The sequence below is a fragment of the Oryctolagus cuniculus genome, chromosome 10 (genome assembly GCF_051225735.1).
Source record: "Oryctolagus cuniculus isolate XC-2025 breed Fujian yellow rabbit chromosome 10, ASM5122573v1, whole genome shotgun sequence".
Taxonomy (NCBI): Eukaryota; Metazoa; Chordata; class Mammalia; order Lagomorpha; family Leporidae; genus Oryctolagus; species Oryctolagus cuniculus.
This window is the reverse complement of record NC_142876.1, coordinates 77234824-77254622: the sequence shown is the minus strand read 5'-3', so window position 1 is coordinate 77254622 and position 19799 is coordinate 77234824. Positions and strand designations below refer to the sequence as shown.

The 19799-nt window shown below is 49.4% G+C and overlaps 1 protein-coding gene across 2 annotated transcripts in view; it reads right to left on the bottom strand.

Annotated features, from left to right (window-relative positions):
• Positions 1-11300: 11300 nt before the first annotated feature.
• Positions 11301-19799, bottom strand: part of PDZRN3 (PDZ domain containing ring finger 3) — a 252167-nt gene continuing 243668 nt past the window's right edge. For both annotated transcript variants that reach the window (XM_051851467.3, XM_017343969.4), the window contains 5 exons: positions 19664-19762; positions 18493-18555; positions 16382-16483; positions 14411-14527; positions 11301-13727 (listed from right to left, as the gene is read on the bottom strand). In XM_051851467.3, the coding sequence (XP_051707427.3) occupies positions 12168-13727; positions 14411-14527; positions 16382-16483; positions 18493-18555; positions 19664-19762 (1941 nt within the window). In that variant the 3' untranslated portion in view covers positions 11301-12167. The remainder of the gene's footprint in view (positions 13728-14410; positions 14528-16381; positions 16484-18492; positions 18556-19663; positions 19763-19799) is intronic.

Below are 19799 nucleotides of genomic sequence, written 5' to 3'. Positions count from 1 at the left end.
TCTTTTGCAACAAGTGAGAACATTGTGGTGTTAGAAGGCTATCACAGCATGATATATTTTTATTGGCCCTTTATAACTTTAACAAGTATCTCTGTTAAAAGTCTGCAAGCATTTTTTTAACATTAAAAAAATGCAATTGAGGACATTTTCCTGGTGGGCATAATTTAGAAAAAGCTTGTGTCTTTTTCTAAAAAAAAATTAGGAGTGAAATTGTAAACACTGGCGAGGGCCTGGCTGCCTCTTGGTGCTTCTTTGGCTGGCTGGCTTTTTGCGCGGTCCAGCCTTGAAGTGGGTCTGAGTGACCCGGCTCCAAGTCCCTTGCTCTGGCTCTGGACGCTTGAACTCCTCCATTTGTGTTTGTCATTGCTGTCTCTCCCAGAGCTTTCATCTGCTTTTTATGACGCCATCTTGAATTTGTCTTGGAGCTGTCTTTGTTTATTGTCTCAAAATGATGAGGACTGGGCTAGCTTCAGAGCAAATTGTTGAAAGCCAGAGCCCCGCACGCAACCCTGGTTCCCCCTCCTTGCTCAGTGAGACACCTGGGAGCCCCTTTGTCCAAGGTCACCGGGAGTTCATCCTGCCAGGAGAACAAGCCGGGCTCTGTAAAGGATGGCCTCCTCTGCACACGGCCCTCCGTGTGGTTTCTCACGCACAGGCAAACAAGAAAGGCAATTGTTCTCCCAGCAAAGGCAGGTTTCTCGCCAGGGAGTCGGGCTAGGAAGACAGCCACCCTTCTGTTCCTTGGAGAGCCAAGACTCCAGATTCCAGGGTCGGAGAAGGGACTCTGGAACTGCAAAGGGTGCCTTGTCAAGCACTCTGGCCTCGGAGATAGTTCTTTCCCACCCAGGGCCTTTGCTCTTGCTGTGGTAGTCGGCTCTGCACATTCTTGCCTGCACCATACTCTTGCTCAAATTTTCGATCTCCATTGAAAGATTGAGAGAGGTGTTCTCTGATTACCCTACTGAAAGACATCATCCCATCTCTGTTGCTTGTTCACTTGCTTGTAATATTTGGTAATGTGGCAAGTATGTCTAGGAACTGTTCTAAGGGATAGAGGTACAGTGATGGGGTGAAGAGAATTGTTACACTCCCTGTTACTTTGCAGTATCTCTCAAACTTTAGCATGCAGCCATTGGAGTCACACGGAGGACTTGGCAAGGCAGGCTGCTTGGCCCACCCCTAGGTGTCTGAATCTGTGCATCTGTCTTGAAACCTGAGGGTTTGCTTTTCCAGCAATCCAGGGGCTGCAGGCTCAGAGACCCTGCTGTGAGAACCACAGCTCTAGTCGGTACTATTCTCCCAGTCCTATACTTCTTTCCTTATGATGATTTGCAATTCTGTTTTATTTTTTTTTAAAAAGATTTATTTTATTCACTTGAAAGGCAGAGTCAAATGGGGTGGCGGACAGGGAGATAGAGAGATAGAGATCTAACATCTGCTTGTTCACTCTCCAAATGGCTGCAACCGCCAGGGTTGGGCCAGACTGAAGTTAGGAGCTAGGAGCTTCCTCCAGGTCTTCCAATGGGTGCAGGAGCCCAAGCACTTGGGTCACCTTCCACTACCCTCCCAGGTGCATTAGCAATGAACTAGATTGGAAGTGGAAAAGCTGGGACTCGAACAGGTACCCATATGGGATGCCAGTGCTGCAGGCAGTGGCCCAACACACTACACCACAACGCCAGTCCCAGTTCTGTCTTCTTTTAATTTTATGTACCTACTGGGATGGCAAATAAAATGTGGTACATGTGTTCATTTTGGAGTGAGCGTCCATAGCTCTCCCTCACTCTCAGCAATGCTCAAAATAATCTTTACTCCTCTGTCAATATCAAAGGGAATCCATTTGAAAGTTAGAAGGCATGGATTTTTAAAAATTGTGATTATCTGGATAAGATTACACAATACCTACTATATAAAAAGAATATTTTTTTTTCATTTTAACATTTCTAGGTGCAAAACTGGTGGTATGGATTTCATTCCAATGTTGTGAAAGTAGTGTCACCGTCTTTTCTCCAAAATCTTCTTATCATCAGGACTTCAAGCCTTCTTTATGACTATTAATAGTCCATTGCTGGCATGTACGGCATTTTGCTTATTCCTGTAACTGTTGATAGGCACACAGGGTTTGTTTATTGGTTGTTGGGACTAATGCTATAATCAACATTGGTATAAAATATGTGTTCAAGTCCCCATTTCCAGTTCACTTGGGCATATACCCGGAAGTGAAATTACCAGATTATGCGTTAATTCTATGTTTCACTTTTTGAAGACTCGTCAAACCCTTTTCCAGAGTGGCTGTGATGTTTCTACACTCCCATCAGTAGTGCAGGAAGGACAGTGATTTCTCACATCCTTGTCCTACCTTGTTACTCTCTTTTATTCAATAAGAGCTATCTTAATCGGTATCATGTGGTACCTCACTGTGGTTTTGGTTTCCATATTCCTAATGAATAGTAATGATGACCATCTTTTCATGGGCTTATTGGCCATCCCTGTATCATGTTTGGAGAAATGTGTATTGGAGTAGAGTCCTTTGATTATGTTTTAATTGGGTTATCATTTTGTTGCTGAGTTGAGTCAAGGCGGGCCTCTAATCTGAAGTGGCTGGAGACTATATACTGTTGGTGCTAGACCCTCATCAGTTACATGGTTTGCACTTTTCATCCAATAGGTTGTCTTTTCACTTTCTTCAGAATGCCCTTTGGTGTACAAAAATTTGTCTTATTTATTTATTTATTTATTTATTTGAAAGAGTTACACAGAGAAAGAAGGAAAGGCAGAGAGAGAGAGAGAGACAGAGAGAGAGAAAGAGAAAGGTCTTCCATCCTCTGGTTCACTCTCTAATTGACTGTAATGGCCAGAGCTGCACCGATCCGAAGCCAAGAGCCAGGAGCTTCTTCTGGATCTCCCACACAGGTGCAGGGGCCCAAGTTGGGCCATCTTCTACTGCTTTCCCAGGCCATAGCAGAGAGCTGGATCGGAAGTGGAGCAGCCGGGACTCGAACTGGCGCCCATATGGGAAGCTGGCACTGCAGGCAGCTGCTTTACCTGCTATGCCACAGTGCCTGCCCCTTTCCCCCAGTCTAATTTATTTATTTTTGCTTTTGCTGCTTGTGCTTTGGGTGTCTTCTCTAAGAATCTATTGCCAAGTCCCAGTTCATGGAGATGACTTTTTGGACTAGGAAATTGAATCATCATTTATTGTCTCTGCTTAATGCAGCATGGCGAGTCTGTGAATCTCCCATATTCGATGCAGCATTGTGTGCACGCTCTGTAACTTTCTCTGGAATTGTAAAAGGGCGTCTGTGTCAAAAATAAGTAACGAGAAGGCGCTTTGATATCATATGAGCTCCTGACCGATTGTCTTGGGGCTCTGAGTGCTGAGATTTCCCAACGCACATCTGAAAGGTATACCTCCTGGCTCACCACGTGGCAAGACCTTGAACGTAGAGCTTGACTTTTGTAGTAAACAGGCCTTCCTTGCAAATCTTTTCTCTTTAGATAAGCTGAGTATTCACTTAGTGCACTCTTCTGGGTTTCAAGCGACAGGTTCAATATTTGGCCTGGGTTCTAGGTGCAAAACTAGGTAACAATGTACATCCTTCTTTTGGAATTAAGCCTGGTGGTAATGAGGGAATATACTCCAAGTCTCATTTGTAAATTGCACCTTGTTCATAAGGGAAGTTGTCGCTCCCCCTCTTAGTGGAGGAACGACACTAAACCCTGCCTAGGCTTCATATCCGAGTCATGGCACCATTATGTCGCTCCCCGTCTTCATGGAGGAATGACACAGGACCCTGCGCTGTTCTTTTGTCTGCTCGGCCCTTCCCGGGTTTGCTGCTGGTTCTTCCCGGGTTGGCTACCGACCCTTCCACCTCCGTGGAAGGGCGGTTCCCCCTAGCCACTTTCCCCACTTCTGCGGGTGAGCGGTACACCGCCGGCCGGCTCTCTCGGGCGCTGCACAGGTGTTCCTTCAGATAGATGTTCCTTCAGATGTTCCTGGTGCATGTTGTCTCTCTCCTCCTTTATAGTCCTCTTCCACCAATCCCAACTCTGCTACCCACACGCCGAGTACGCTGCTCTCCTCCAATCAGGAGCAGGTCCTGCAGCTTGTTGGTTGAACTGGAGGCAGCTGTGTAGAAGCTGTTTCCTCCTCTCCCAGTGCCATATTGTGGGAGAGCAGATGCATAGAATAAGTCTTAATTCGAGTAACTTAGTCTAGTCCGAGCTGCTCCCCACAGGAAGTAAGATTGTGATACTTTGGGAAGGCATTGGAGAGCTGACTCTGGTGAAAAAAGGGCGACAGTAGAAGTGTTGGGGGCTTGCGTTGTGATGCAGCAAGTTCAGCTGCTATCTGTGAGGCTTGTATAGCCAGCCATATTGGAGTGTTGTTCCTGCTGCTCCACTTCTGATCCAGCTTCCTGCTAATGTGCCTGGGAAAGCTGAAGGCCCAAGTGCTTGGGCCCCTGCTACCCATGTGGGAGATGCAAATGGAGTTCTGGGCCCTTGGCTTCAGCCGTTGGGCTATTTTGGAAGTGAACCAGTGGATGGAGAATCTCTCCCTTTCTCTCCCCACCTCCTTTTCTCTCTGTCTGTCTGTCTGTCTGTCTGTCTCTCTCTCTCTCTGTGTGTGTGTGTGTGTGTGTGTCTCACTTGGCATTTCAAATAAATAAATAAATCTTTTTTAAAACAGAAAGTGGAAGGTTGATGAACAAAAAGATAGAGACAGTCATCATTTTTGTAAAGACTAGGTCAGAAAGAGCCAGGTTTAGCAGCTGGTTTTAAAAATTGGTCAAATATGGGACTGGCATGGTGGCGTAGCAGGAAAGTTGCCACCTGCAGTGCCGGCATCCCATATGGACGCCTGTTCAAGTCCTGGCTGCTCTACTTCCAATCTAGCTCTCTGCTATGGCCTGGGACAGCAGTAGATGGGACTTGGGCCCCTGCACCCACATGGGAGACCCAGAAGAAGCTCCTGGTTCCTGGTTTTAGATCGGTGCAGCTCCGTTCGTTGTGGCCAATTGGGGAGTGAACCAATGGATGGAAGACCTCTCTCTCTCTCTCTCTCTCTCTCTCTCTCTCTGTGTGTGTGTGTGTGTGTGTAACTTTCAAATAAGGAAATAAATCTAAAAATAAATTGGTCAAATAGAAGCCTCTTACAGAGTATCACTTAAAACATGGGTGGCCTGGTATCCAGAGAGCGACATGCCCGCATTCTGAAGCAACACCGTCTCAGTTTAAATTGGCACCTTCTGAAGGCACAGGTCACTGGTGCAGATGGTTTATAGCAACTCGTTTTCCTCTTGGAGCCCCATCACCTTTTTGCAGCTGCTCTAAGACTCATCAGGCAGGCTTTGTTTGTTCTGAGTAACTGTCAGGCATTTGCAAAGCCCACATTCCATGTCTTCAACCCCCTGCCTCTCAGAAAATGGAAAAGCTTAAATTACAATTAATTAGGAATTTATTTAGCCCTGCTGTGTTTTGTGTGTTCTCAGTTTACAGTGCCAAGAAACTTTTTTTTTTTAATGAACGTGGCTGTTCAGTGCCTTTGGAACCTTGCAACCTCTGCTGATGATGGAAGGAGGGGTTGAGTGGGTGGCAGCTGGGGTGCAAATGCCCCACTTCCGTGTGGAGTTGCCCACTTTACTTGACACAGCCCAGCCAGGCACAGTTCAGGAGAGGAGGTGTTTCAGGGGCTGCTATGTGTCCCTAAAACCACCAAGAAGGGTAGGTATTCCCTGGGCTCATCTCATACACTCAGTACTCCCCCCAGGCAGTACAGGTAGGAAGGGCTTTAGATGGGAAAATGGGAAGATGTGCTTTGTTTGCTTCATGCTGAGTGATAGAGAACAGAGTCCTGGAGAGGGAACTGTGTTCTGTGCAACTTGGTTGACTTCAGAAAAGCGCGCTGACTCAAGTCTGTTAGGTTTCATGTCTGCTGTTGCTTAGAAAGGAGGAGCAGCATGGTTATACCTGGAGTGAGCCTTGAGTGGGGAAAAAGCAGAGCACAAAGTGGTCACCCCAGGGACCCAGGGATCCCTGAGCCTTCCCTAAGGTGAGATCCAGGAGTGGCCTGTTGTGGAGGTGCCTCTTCCCAGCACTGAGATGGAGTGGGATCAGAAAGAGCTGGTTTCACTTTTCCCCAGGGCCACTGGCTGCCTCTCTAAGCTGCCTGTGCTTCTTTATGTGTAAAACAATGAGGACAACCCCACCCAGCTCCTAGGTTAGTTTTGGTTAAGGGGCTTAGCCCGTGAAAACCATGTAGCGTCCTTTCTTTCCTAGCACTGTTAGTGCTCAGTGAATGTTGGTTGTGCCCAGAGAGGGTATTTATGGTTGCACAGTAGCTCGGCTTCTGCTGAGCTCCTCCCACCTGTTTACACACCATTGTCTCGGTTCTCCTCTGCGCTGTTTGAGCCCAAGCCGTGCCTTCTGATTTTGTTTCAAATTAGACCGATGACTCCCACCTCCGGGCTTTTGCACGTGCTGTTTCCTGCTGCCTTTGCCTAGTTGACTCGCATGAGCTATCGGCTCTTGGATCAACTGTAGTGGTTTTCTGGGAGGACTTCCTCCAGCACAGCTGGTACTGGCTTGCCATCTGCCCCGGCTCCAGCTCTGTTGGAATTTTGCTAAGTACTTGTGAGATGACTGCATTACTCTCTGCTTTCCCTCTAGACTGTGAGCTCCGACAGCACGCCCCACAGCCCTACACAGAGTGAATACTCAGTAACCACGGGCGAAGCAATCCCGCGGGCTTCCGACGTGGCCACGGGAAGCGTGAAGATTTGTCATGATTCTTTGGAGCTAAAATTGCTCAATCAAAGTCACAATGGCCAGCGGCCAGCATTTGTGGCGCAGTGGGTTAAGTCACTGCTTGGGACATCAGCATCCTACATTGGTGAGCTTGTTTGAGTCCTGGCTGCTCTGCTTCTGACCCAGCTCCCTGCTAACTCTCCTGGGAAAGCAGCAGATGATGACTCAAATACTTGGGTCTCTGCCACCCACGTGGGAGACCCGGGTGGAGTTCTAGGTTCCTGGCTGAGGTCTGGCCAAGTCTCCTGGTTGTTGCAGCCATCTGGGAGTGATCTAGCAGATGGAAGATCTTTCTCTCTGTCTCTCCTATCAAATAAATAAATAAATCTTTTTTGAAGATTTAATTTTTTTATTAATTTGAAAGGCAAAGTTACAGAGAGAAAGAGGGAGAGGCAGAGAGAGAGAGAGAGAGAAAGAAAGGTCTTCCATCCGCTGGTTCACTCCCCAAATGGTCACAACGGCCAGGGCTGGCCAGACTGAAGCCAGGAGCCAGGAGCTTCTTCTGGGTCTCCATGAGAGTGCAGATGTCCAAGCACTTGGGCTATCCTCTGCTGAATTACCAGGTGTAACAGCAGGGAGCTGGATTGAAAGTGGAGCAAGTGGGAATTGAACAGGTGTCCATATGGCAGGCAGTAGCTTAACCCGCTACACTACAGCGCCGGCGCCAATAAATAAATCTTAAATCAAACCAAAGCAAAAACAAAACCCAGAGTGGTTGGGATGGCTGCAGGGTTAACTGCCCCATCCAGCTTAACCCTAGTACATTTTTTAGTGACTCCGGGGAGCGTTGTTTGCATTTTGAGGATTTAGACAAGACTCAGTAAATTGGTGAACAAGTTTAAATTTGCAACAGTCCCCTTGAAAGAAGGGTCATTAATTCTCCCTTTTTCATTTTAGAAAGATGCCAAGTGCACGGAGGTCAGCTTTCTGTCATTGAAAGGAAAAAAACCCCGGTAGAACCCCTGTAGACACCGTGCTCCTTTGGGATTAGTTGCTACTGGAAGCTAAAGAAAAATGGATCATTTGAGCAGAAAAACCCATTTGAATGAAACCCAAAGACCCATACTTTGTTCTGTAACTGCTTAAGGGAATTCGCATTTAATCAAAACTGAAGACTACAGCATTTGCCACGAGAATTCTTGCATCTTATCTCGGCTTTAGTGATTTCTTTTTAATTAGTTGATGCACCACAGAAATCCTAAAATGCTGAAAACAACTGGGAAACAGAAATAAAAGGGAGGGTTGCAGTTGCTGGTGGCGGCACCGTGTTTGCTTCCTTGGCTTTGGCACTTTCGCTAACACGTAACCTGTAACCTACTTCTGAAGGCTACAAGGAGACAATTATTTGGTTAATTTTCATCCTTCAGTTTATAATCTTAATTAGTTCTTCAACTAGTATTCCCTAGGCGATGCATAATTCTTCCTCATCATATCTGTGCTTCGTGCTGTTCAAGAGCCCCTGTTTTCATTTAAAAGATGAAAAGCTTCATTCCTGTATTTTTATGCGTCGTCGTGCGTTCTTGCCAAGAGAGTTGGGATTTTCTGTAATTTAGAACTCCAAGGGAACTGAATGAAATGCCTATTGACTTTGAAACAATTTCTTTTATTGTAATCATGACTATGTAACACATATTAGCATAATCTCAACGTACTTGGAGTTGCTGCTGGAGTACATGGTGGCATCGTGGTGGGAGAGAAAGGATTTGACATCAGGCAGGTACAAATTCAAATCACATCTCTCCACTCACTGGCCACAGTTCTTTATCGGGATCTACACTGTTGATCAGACCACCTTGCCTTGCAGAATTGCCCCGAAGATTTACTGAGATGGGGAGCTCAAGTGGTTTCTACATATGTGCCCTATATCCCATGTATCAGTGCTGTTTGATGGAAGTACAGGTATTATAGGAGCCATTTATGTAATATGAACTTTTCTAGTAATCACTTTAAAAAGTAAAAGGTGAAATGATATTATGCATATGACTTAAGCTAACACATGCAAAATGTTATTTCAGCATACATTAAAAGTATCAAAATAATTTACATTGTTTTTGCAACACTAGGTCTTTAAAATCCACTTTCTTAGAAAATTTCAATTTTCACCAAGTGTAAAATTTTTTAAAAAATTTATTTATTTGAGAGTCAGAGAGACCGAGACAGCTCCCCTCTGATGGTTTACTTCCCAAATGGGTGCAATGGCCAGGGCTGGGCTGGGGCTGAAGCTGGTAGCTGGGAACTCAATCCAGGCAAGGACCCAAGTACTTGAGTACTCCCAGGGTGCACTGTCAGAAAGCTGGAGCCACAAATTGAACCCAAGATGGGACACAGACGTCTTAACTGCTAGGCTAAATGCCCACTCCCTGGACTGACTGTATTTTAAGCTTAATGGCCAGATGTGACAGCTGTCCTGAACAGTGTAGCTTTAGATGACTCATGAATTCCCCTTTCCTACCCTTTGTGTGTTAGAATTAAACTTGAGTCATCCAGCTGTGGAGAAGCCCCTATGGAGAATCTGCACTCATCCTTCCTAGATGTATTCAGCCATGAAAAAAAACCCATTTAGCACAATGATTGGAAGAGTAGAGGCAGTAGTGGTTCGTTGAATTTTAATTGCTTTAAACAGTATGGTTCTAATAGGAAAATGTACTTTTTGATATTAAAAGTGGGCATTAAAATCAAATTGTAGAAGTGACTGAAATTAAAAAAAAAAGGCTTGAAAAATAAGCTCTTCGAGTTACCAAATTCAGTTGGGCACAATAAACCTTCCAAAATGATATGCAATTTATTTACATGTTATTCACTGCAAGTACATTTTTTTCACCACAGAGAAAACTTGGTAGCTTCCATCAGATTCTTACATGGGCCCAGGAAATCAAGTACAGGCAACAGAGGTGGTGGAAAGTTCTGTTGGTTGTAGTGCACGTTGTTTGCACCAATGCTAGGATTTCCCACCCATGAGAATAAAAGTTGTAAATCATCTCATCACTGTTACTCAGGCAAGTCCCTCCCCTGGACCAGCAGCTCAGAAATGCTTGTGTTGTCAGGCACTCCGGAGCTCAGACAGCAGATTTCTGTTTCCTGGCCTATGCTCGCTCTGGGGCATTCACTTGTGGAACACATTTATTTCGTGGTTGAGGGCTCAGGATTGACTGCACATTTGTTAACTGCGCACATGAGAGCTACTACTCTCCTGAGTATGGGGTGATAAGAGCTGTGGCATCATGTGCTGGGTTCTGACTTCAAATCCCAGTCTGGTTACTAATGAGCTGCCTTTCCTTTGACTGTTCATCTCTGTTCATTAACGAAGTGATGGTTTCCAGGGCCGGACTGCGGCATAGTGGTTAAAGCCGCTGCCTGCAGTGCCAGCATCCCATATGGGCATTCTGGCTGCTCCACTTGTGATTCGGCTTCCTGCTAATCACCTGGGAAAAGCAGCAAAGGACCGCCCAAGTGTTTGGGCCCCTGCACCTGGTGGGAGACCTTGTCTTGAGAACTAAGAGTCTGATTGTGTTGGAAGTTGGAGAGTATTGGGTAACCATGGCTCGAACAGTCCACTGGTCAAAACTGCACCTCTGAGGGTTGATTAGAACGATGCAATAGACCTGATTATCTCTTAGCAATGTGTGGTTCTGGGGGAGTGACGAACAGACATCTTAACAGTGAGGAGTAAGTATTTCAGTCTTTTATTAAGTTGCTTTATTATATGTATGGGTACTAATTCGTCTCAATATCCTGGCCCCAAAGGAGAGTTTTGGCTCTAACAGGGTCTGCCTCCGAGACGCCTGAACCAGCAGGTCATTGCAATCAGAACATTAGTCGGATCAGCGAGTAAGCCAGATCCACGCCTGTCATCATGGCGAAAGAAAATGATGTCCTTCCTAATCTTATTTTTCAGTAGGTAACATAGCTGAAAAATTGGTGTAAACCCTATAATCAGGGAACAATTTATAGCACACTGATTACTTAGAACCCTGGCAGTTGCTCTAATCTGAAAGATACCCCTTTTGGAGCCCACCCACTCTGGCGACCCCTGTTACTCTAGGAAAACATTGTCTGATTTACACAGCTACATGTTAGAAAAGGAAAGCTGGACCCTACTACCCAGCCTCTTACTTATTCCTGACAGACCGTAATGGCTGCAATGAACCAAAGAGATTTCATGGTAAACATGACCTTGATTGATAAACTTGTAACCATTCTTGTTTATAGGATCCTGGGCCAGGTTGAAGCGTTCTGTAAGACAGGCAGTCAGAATGCAGGATTACAAGAATTTGATTCCTTATTCTGCACTGCTAGTCCTTGGCTTTATATCTGTCATTGGGTTCCAGTCTGATTGAAGGAATCAGATTGTCTGAAAGACTTAAATCCTTCCAAGGCAGCAGGTAATACGACCGGTGCGGTGGGGGTGGGGGGTGGGGGGTGGTAAATAAACACTGCAAAAGGCTTTTATTTTATAAGCACGACTGCAAAACAAGAAATCACATCCAAACATATCAAATAGAAAATAATAATTTATTTTAACTTCATTTTACTTAATGTTTGTAACTAATCATGATTTCATGAACTTGCTTGTATAAGTCTGTGCCTTCAAATCTACAAAGCAAAGGTTTACTACAATGAGCACTTGAAATTCCACAAACTGTCTCCTTTCCATGCAAATTCTTCCAATGGCTGCATTATTTGCAAACATGCCTGCAACTGCCAAAAAGCCGCGTTATATTCTGGGTTCCAATAAAACCTTTATACTCTGGGGAACCTTGAGCAGAAGGATGCTGAAATGCACATCCCGACTCTCAACACTGCTGGTTTGGTTCCGTGCATTCGCTCCTTAACCACAGCCTTCGGTGGCTTTGGGTTGAAACCTCGACCTAAATAATATATTAATGGTCACTCGTATGAAACACATTCAACAAAGGAACGTTATAAAATAGGGGTTCCATTAAAAATACAGACCGGCGATTGTTATTTGTGTTTTAGGCGGGGGGGGGGGGGGCGGGGGAAGCGCGTTTTTCTCATATGAATATAGTTTTAAACAAATTATTCTGTGAAAGTATGCTTAATAAAAGATCTTTCTGAAATTTAAACACTTTTATGTAAAAGGTACCAAGTAAAAAAGTACAACCGCTATTTGCAAAAAGCTGTCCATATCCACCTCCCAGGTAGGAAAAGGGCGTTTTGCCCCTCCTCTTAAAATACAGCTATGGCACCCGGTGCTGGGGAGGGGGTGGCCCGTCTGGACTATACACACGACGGCCGCGCTTGTCGTATATACAGGAGCTTGCCGCATTGAACGAGGCAGGAATCTCTCTGCACCACCGGGGGTGGTCTCTCTTGCACGCGCGCGAAGGGGATGCAGCCGATTATACCGTCGTCACCGACAGGAAGGCATTGTACACTCGCGTGCCGTCCGGCGACTTGGTGCCGTGCGTGAGCAGTTCCTGGATGGTCATCCAGTTGTCGAAGATCTTCTTGTTGCGCTTCTTCATCATCTTCTTGTGGCTCAGTTCCAGGATGCTCAGCTCGCGCCGCTCGTCGGCCGCGTGCTGCTCGCGCAGGCAGTCCAGGCGGCTCTGCATCATGAGCTCGCGCCGGCGCCGCTGCTCGCGCGCGCGCACCACGTGCTGCTTGCGTTCCTCCTTGCTCCAGTAGCGCCCGGTCTTGAGCTCGCTGGCAGCGTCGTCGTCCGTGGTGAGGCCGCTGCGCTCCTCGCGGATCTTGAGCGCGCGCTCGCGCAGCAGACGGTCGCGCACAGGCCGCTTGGTGATGTAGCGCGTGCCGTCGCTGCGTACCTTCACCTTCCACTGCATTCTCGGCTCCGACGCGCCCGCGGAGCCCAGGTCCTTGCACACGCTCAGCAGGCTCACCTGGCTCTGCGCATACTCTACGGCCGACTTCTGCTGGATTAGCTGCATGTAGCTCTGGTAGTGGCGCGCGTGCGCCGGGATGTGCGCGTGCTTGTAGGGCGAGTGCGGGCACGAGGCCGCGTGCGCGGAGCCCGGCGTCGGGCTGCTCGCGGGGCTGTGGCTGCCATCGGCCGCCCGGCGCTCGTGGCCCTCCAGGGCTTGGCCGGGGCCCGGCTCTGTGGCCGCGGGGCCGTAGGTTGGGGAGCCGACCTCGGGGTCTTCGGTGATGGCCAGCAGGCTGTTGGCGGCCGGCCCGGCGGCTTCGGTGGTGCTGTCACCGCGCGGGCGGCCCAGGCCGTCGACCGCCCTCCGCAGGGAGTTGTCGGGCGAGATCTCCAGGGCGAGCGGGGTGCTGCGGCAGCTCTCGCCCGTGTTGTAGGCGCTCGAGCTGTCCTTGTCGGACCTCTCCGGCAGCTCGGTGATGTCGGAGAGCTCGCGGCGGCGCGCGTCGGCGCCCGCCGTGCAGGCGCGCAGGCCGCCGTGGGGCAGCGCCCAGGGCTCCCGACCCGGCTCGCGCAGCGGCGGCGCCCGGTGCGCGCGCGCCAGGCTCAGGCACTCGAGCTCGATGCTGCGCAGCTCCTCGTTGAGCAGCGCCAGCTCCTGGTCCACACTCTCGGGGTCGCTCTTGGCGGCGTCCAGGCCGCTGCCGGCATAGTAGGGGCTGCAGGGCCCGGCGCCGCCCGCCCGGCACTTGAGCTCCAGGAGCTCGCGGAAGCGCTCGCACTCGTCCACCGGGATCCCCAGGTAGTCGGCGTCCGTGCAGTCGGCAGACACGAAGGACTCGTTGCTGAAGGGCAGGTCGCCGCTGCCCAGGGTGTCCTGGCTGCAGGTGAGTTTCCTGTGGCCCGGCAGCGCCGCGGCGGGCGCCGCCGTGGCGTCGTCGCCGTTGTTCTCCTGCTCGGAGCTCTCGTCGTTGCGCGTGCTCTCGTCCGTGCGCCCCACGCCGCTGTCCTTCTCGTGCTGGTTGGACAGGATGGTGGCGGTGTCTGTGGTCCCGCCGTCCTCCTCATGCTTCTTCTGCACAAGGGAAACCACAGGAACAAACAATCATTGCCGAAAGCGGCGAGAAGTGGCGGTGGAGGTGACGCAGGTCCTGCCCGACTTTCCCCTGAAGGCCAACCTTCCTGGGTAGGGCGGCTCCCCACTTCCAAGCCGCTGAGGGCAGGACTGGAATGCACCTACTCTCCTCCTGTCTCCCTGGGTGTCTCTAATCCTTGCACTGTGGCCCAGTTGTCTGTCAGTGCGGGGTAGCTGTCACCTTCAGTGAATGGCTGAACTACTGGACGACCCGTCCTTGGGTAGCAGGCTGCATAACTGGCCTCCATTAGCTCAGAGGGACTCCACTGGGTGATTATGACTCTGACAAAGGATAGTGGCACAATCGGGAGCTCTTAGCAGCTCAGGTTAAACAGGGAATGGCTCTGCTTCTGCAAACAGCGCTTTATTTTCCCCACTGCACCTTAACGCTAGCACGTGTGCATTTCAAACAGCTCTCAGAAGGTCAGTTGTTAAAAGCTCGCTCATGGAGAGTATCAGCTTGCAGCTCCCTCATGCTCCAGGAGAAGGCACTTAATCTATTCTCTTGCGGTCTTTCAGGTCAGTGGGTTTCTGGGTCTTGGGATCAGGAAGGGAGATGGAGGGAGCAGCCCCCTTGGTGCAGCTGGGCAGGGAGTAGGGTGAGGGGTCGTGGCCGGTGTTACCTGCTGGAGCATACTGGCGGTGAACTGCATGGCCTGGTGGTGTTGCTCCTCCAGCATGTCCATGTGCAGGTCATCCAGGAAGTCATTCCGGTCATCGTCCATCCAACCCTCATCCAGCTGCAGGGGGAAGCAGTAGCCAACAGTGCCTTGTAAGTTTCCTTTTGCTTTCATTGTTATTTATTTCTTTGTTGAAAGAAAGGACATTACCCTAGAGGAAAATATTTTGGGGCTCCCTCCGGGAGTCATCCCAGTGCAGTGTGCCCCTTGTTTTTGCTGCAGGTTGGGAAGCCACCCACTCCTGAGACCTCCACTGGGCTGCCACTGTGGCGCCGTGGGTTAAGCTGCTGCCTGCAATGCCAGCATCCCATATCTGAGCACTGGTTCAAGTCCCAGGTGCTGTACTGCCATTCTAGCTCTCTGCTAATGCTTCTGGAAAGCAGAAGATGGTCCAAGTGCTTGGGCCCCTGCCCTTCAAGTGGGAGACCAGAATGGAGTTCCAGGCTCCTGGCTTCATCCCTGGCCCAGCCTCGGCTGTTGTGGTTCTTTGGGGGAGTGAACCAGTGGATGGAAGATCTCTCTCTCTTTCTCCCTCTCTCTCACTCTGTCTTTCCCTCGCTCTCTCTGTAACACTGCCATTCAGATAAATAGAGTAAATCTTCAAATAAGAGACCGCCAACCCTACATCACATCTGGGGAAGTCTCTGGTGCCCGCTGTGTGTTTAGCAGGGAGTACTCTTTCCCCTGCATCAGCTGCTGGGAGTGAGTCCAACAGGCTGTCTGTGTGGCAGGGTCAGGTGGGGCCAGCCAGGCCTCCTGCTTGCTGGACCACACACGGATTGAGCAGCCCCCAAGAGAAACTCAAAAGAGTTCTTTGTGACAGAAGCAGGTCTACTAAAGTAAGTGTTTGGCCTGGACAAGAATAACCCTTTCATCAGGCCCCTCAAAAGAGCAGACTCTTCAGGGGTTGACGATGTACAGCCCGTGGGCCCGGCGCTTGTTTTGTTTAAAGACAGAAAATCAAACAGAGCCACACCCATTTGTTTCTGTATCGGCTTTGGCTGTTCTGCACAACGGGAGTCAGCGCCTAGCAGCTGCAGCCCAGACTGTCTGGCCAGCCAAGTCCAGCCAGCTCCCGTCCTCTGGCCCTTTAAGAGAAAATCCGCTGGCCCTCGATGAGGTCACCGCTGATGTACCCTTGGCGCCCATGGCCCTACCAGCGCCAGTGAATCAGACGCCCTGTATGCCGCTGGTTACTTTCCACTTGGCTTTTCAAATCTAAAGACAGCTCCCGCCCTGGATCCCGCATGATAGCCGTCCTAACTGAACAGATGGGGAGGGCCAGCGGGCATGAGTCCAGGGTCCTTTCCGTGCAAGGAGATATTGCAGCCCAGCGTCTTCTGAATCAGACTGCTGGGGCCCGAATCCCATCCTGGGTCTCTGGGCTCCTTGGGAACCCCTGGGAACACCAGTCAGGCAGGAGCCTTCCCTGTGTGTAAAGCGCTCTGCACAGGGCCCGCCATGTGTTAGGTGGTCGCTGAGGGTCAGTCACTGATCAATCAGCATTTCTTTCAGTTTTGAAGGAGCCATTTCAAGTCCCCCCATCCCTCCCTCTGCTATTAGAATCGCGACCCATACAGACGCAGGCTGAGACGCGTGTCGGGCATCCTGACGGTCAGCCCCTGGGCTGTGTTTTCCTTTCCAGAAGTTTCCGTTCCTTCTCCTTCCCTGAGATGCCTGCACTAATGAGCCTGCTGGGCCTGCAGTGGGAGTGCTCGGGTGCGAGCCAGCGCCCTCCTTAAATGGTTAAACCACGAACTGGGTTCTAAGTCACTGCCAGTGTGACTTCCTTGCCAGGGTGCAAAGCACTGCAGGGTTAGAGTCGAGACTCAGTTGCTGTTCTACAGCGCTGGAGAAGTGGGGTTTTGATCTTAGTAATACAGTTCCAGTTGCGCTTGCAGGAAGCCGACTCACCTGGAGTTCAGGCCTTGCAATCAGCAGTGAGAAGTTCTTGTTTTCCTCGCTGGTGAGAAGGGCGACTGCCTCCTCGCGGTTCTGTACTTCTATCCCATTGATCTTAGGGGGAACAAACAAAAGTGGGGGTGAGTAACAATCACATGAGGAGGTCTCGCAGAATCATTGTCTTACTTCAGGCCTGCGTTTGTAACCCCCGCTCACAGCTGGGCAGACAATTCCACGGAGCTTGGAATTTGGGGAAGGCTTGCTCGGACCTATGCACTTGTCTGCTCTGGGAGAGAGCCTGCCCAAGTACAGTTCGTGATGCCACTGTGCATTGGTGAACAGAAGGGGCTGGGGACCCAGAGTATCACACTGAGAAAAATCAGTGTGTTACGCAGAGGGCACGTCTAAGCAGCGTGATCAGACACCGTGTTTAGGCAAGAGGACAAGTGGAAGATACGAAAAGCATTACTGCAGATATTTTTGGATAATATGGGAGGAGAGGCAGCAACAGATCTGACATGAACCTTACAGAAGCTGAGAGCAGAGGAGGGAGTAGAATTATACTTGGGGTTTTGTGTCCCGTGTTTGGAATTTGAACTTCTTTAGGCCGAAGGCTAACTGGGAGTGACACTCTCACTATGACACCTGAGAGCCCTCTTGCAGCCTTTTGGCTTGTGTGTCCTTGTAACTTTTGAACTCTGCTGCTGTGCAGGGCTTAGTGCCCGGGGAAATGCTTCCTCCAGGGGACACAGCAATGGTTCCTGTGAGTTGGAGCTGAGTCCCCGTGTGATTTCTTATACCAGGGAACCAAGAGGTAGCAAAAGAGTTGACTCTACTCAGGGTGATAGGGAAGTGGGGTTGCTGTGACAATGTGGGGAGCTGGTCTGGAGCCCAGGGGGTGCTCTGGGGCGCCTCCTAGTGTGCTTCCATGCTCCACGGTAAAGGCTCACGGCAAACTACAGCAACCAAAGGATGCAAAGGGTTTTGACCCTTCAGGGGTGAAGGTTGGCGTTAACTTTCCCTAAGCAATTGAAATTCCAGGTGAAGGCTGGAGAAATGCAGAATGGAAATGGGGAATAAAAATTATTCATGGTGAAGAATGCAATGAGAAAACAGGGTGGATGAGAAATGACAAAATATGAGTGAGAAGTGGTAAAAAGCTAAGCCTGGCGGGACCCCATGAAGCCAAGAATCTCAATTTCTGGGAGATTAAAAAAGGTGGCGGCTTGCGGACCAGAAGGAACTGTTGCTGAAGTAGCAGCTGACAGGGACTGGATTCAGTTTGGATGCGTTTCCAGAGGCGCGCGTGCTAGAAGCTTGGTCCCCATCCTGACAGTGCTGAGCGGAACAACCTGAAGAAGTGGGACTTCATGGGAGGTTATTAGGCCAGGGGGGCTGCACCCTCGGAGGAGTTATGCTGGTCCCACGGAGTCAGTTCTGTCCAGAACGGGTTGTTGTAAAGCGAGGCTACCCTACACAGTGGGCACTCCTACACGAGGCCATGTCTCCTTCCACTTCTTCACCATCTTACGACACAGCCAGGGGGTTCTCAGCCGAGGATGAGCAGATAGGGCCACCCAGTTCTGGACTTCCATCCTCTATCCTCTTTAGTTTATAAAATCCCCAGCATCAGGTACTCTGTTATAGTAGCACAAAACAGATGGGGAGAACGACCCCTAGAAGCTGTTCCACCGAACTGTTAAATGTTGAATCATGAAATTTAAAAGAATTCTTGAATCAGTTTTGTTAAAAGATGGTCCTTCCCATTTTAAGGACAAGACGCACCTTGAAATGTTTGATCCACAGTTAATCTTTCAGAGAGCTCTAACTTGGGAATCATCCTGGTTCACGAGACTAGAAAGATTCCCCCAGAATCAGAGAAGATGATGTCAGCTGGCTCACGTTCTGCCGGGGAGGGGGGGGCGGTGTGTTCTGTCCAGTTTGTCTCAGGCCTCACCACTCCCTGTTGCATCTTGCTACCCAGTTTCCCCTACTCATTCTTTTATCTCGTCTGGCCTTGCTGCACATCTGGAGTAGTGGTCCCTGTTCTGTACCCTGTCCTGCGTTTTCAGCCCTTGAATTACCGTTAGCACAGCGAGGCGACCGGTTGGAAGCAGACCTACCTGAATAATGCGGTCTCCTTCTCGGATGCGCCCGTCCTTGGCTGCGATGCTGTTGGGATCGATCTGAAACACACAGCAGACCTCTCAGCACCGGCCAGCCGCACACGAAAATGAACAACAGCACATTCCAGAAGCCATCGCTTAACACCCAGTCATGCTCCTTGCTGTGTTTCTGCTGTCACAGAAACAAACAAGGACAAGTGTCGTGCAAAGAGATACAGGCATGGACTGATCTGCTGCCAAGCCTTCTCCAGGGTCTCTGCTTGGATCCCTGCGTGGCAGCTTTGTCATACCACAGTGTGCCCAGACTCTGCCCAGCTCAGGGGGATGAGGAGGCATAGCCAACCTGCCTTGCAAAAAAACAGTGGTGAAAATGAAACCAATGATGTAGAATGGGTTCAAGGGTATCATTTGTGATGCTGACTAGCAAGACTCCCTTGATATTTTTATAGCACTTCTATTACATTTTGGAAAATAACTAGCACTAGAAGATATTTAAGACGAGTGGTATACAGTATGGAAGGGCTGCCCCTAAATGCATTCATGCTAGATCAACTTGAACTTGGTAGACAGGCAGTGTCCATCCAATGGCCTAGGAGACACATCTCTTAGTTCATCCCTTTGAGATAAGATTTTACTTCCTGAAAAAAAAATTGGGTTTGCTCGCTTGGCAGGATAGGAGTGCATAGTAAAGCACTGGTGTTTTGCACTGTCTTTTCTAGGAAGATCAAAACGGCCTCTATCTGTGTACTTTGATGAGTTCACATGAGTTGCATTTCCCGTCTATGAACTCCACTGAAACAGAAAAACAGAGAAAGCGCGCCTTTACAGAGCGTAAGTGATTCCATTTACCATTCCACTCAACGAACATGGGCTGCGAAATGTGAATCTGCCGCTCCCTCGGGGCTGAACACAAAACCATGTAAACGGCTCCATTTTATAGCCGATTCGCACGCTTCTCAAGGGTAATTCTGTCTGATGCGATGACACTGGAACTTAACCCCATGTGAAGACAGAGCTCCATGGAGTGTGCTAAAGGGACGAAGCAATTCATCCATGTCTTTCCAAAGGCTTACTCGATGAGCTGGAGTTAAGGTTGGTTAACACAGAAAAGGGGCAAAAACACCCTTTCAGTCTCGATAGGATAGTTGGAAAAAACTGGCCCGCGTACCTCACTTATGTAAATCCCAATGTCATCTTCATCGTCCGTCCGGTAGCACACCGTGAGGCCGAGCTTGTCCTGGCTGTTCATTCGGTAGAGATCTACTTCCTAAACAAAGAAGGGTGTTCCCGGTGAGCGCCAGCAG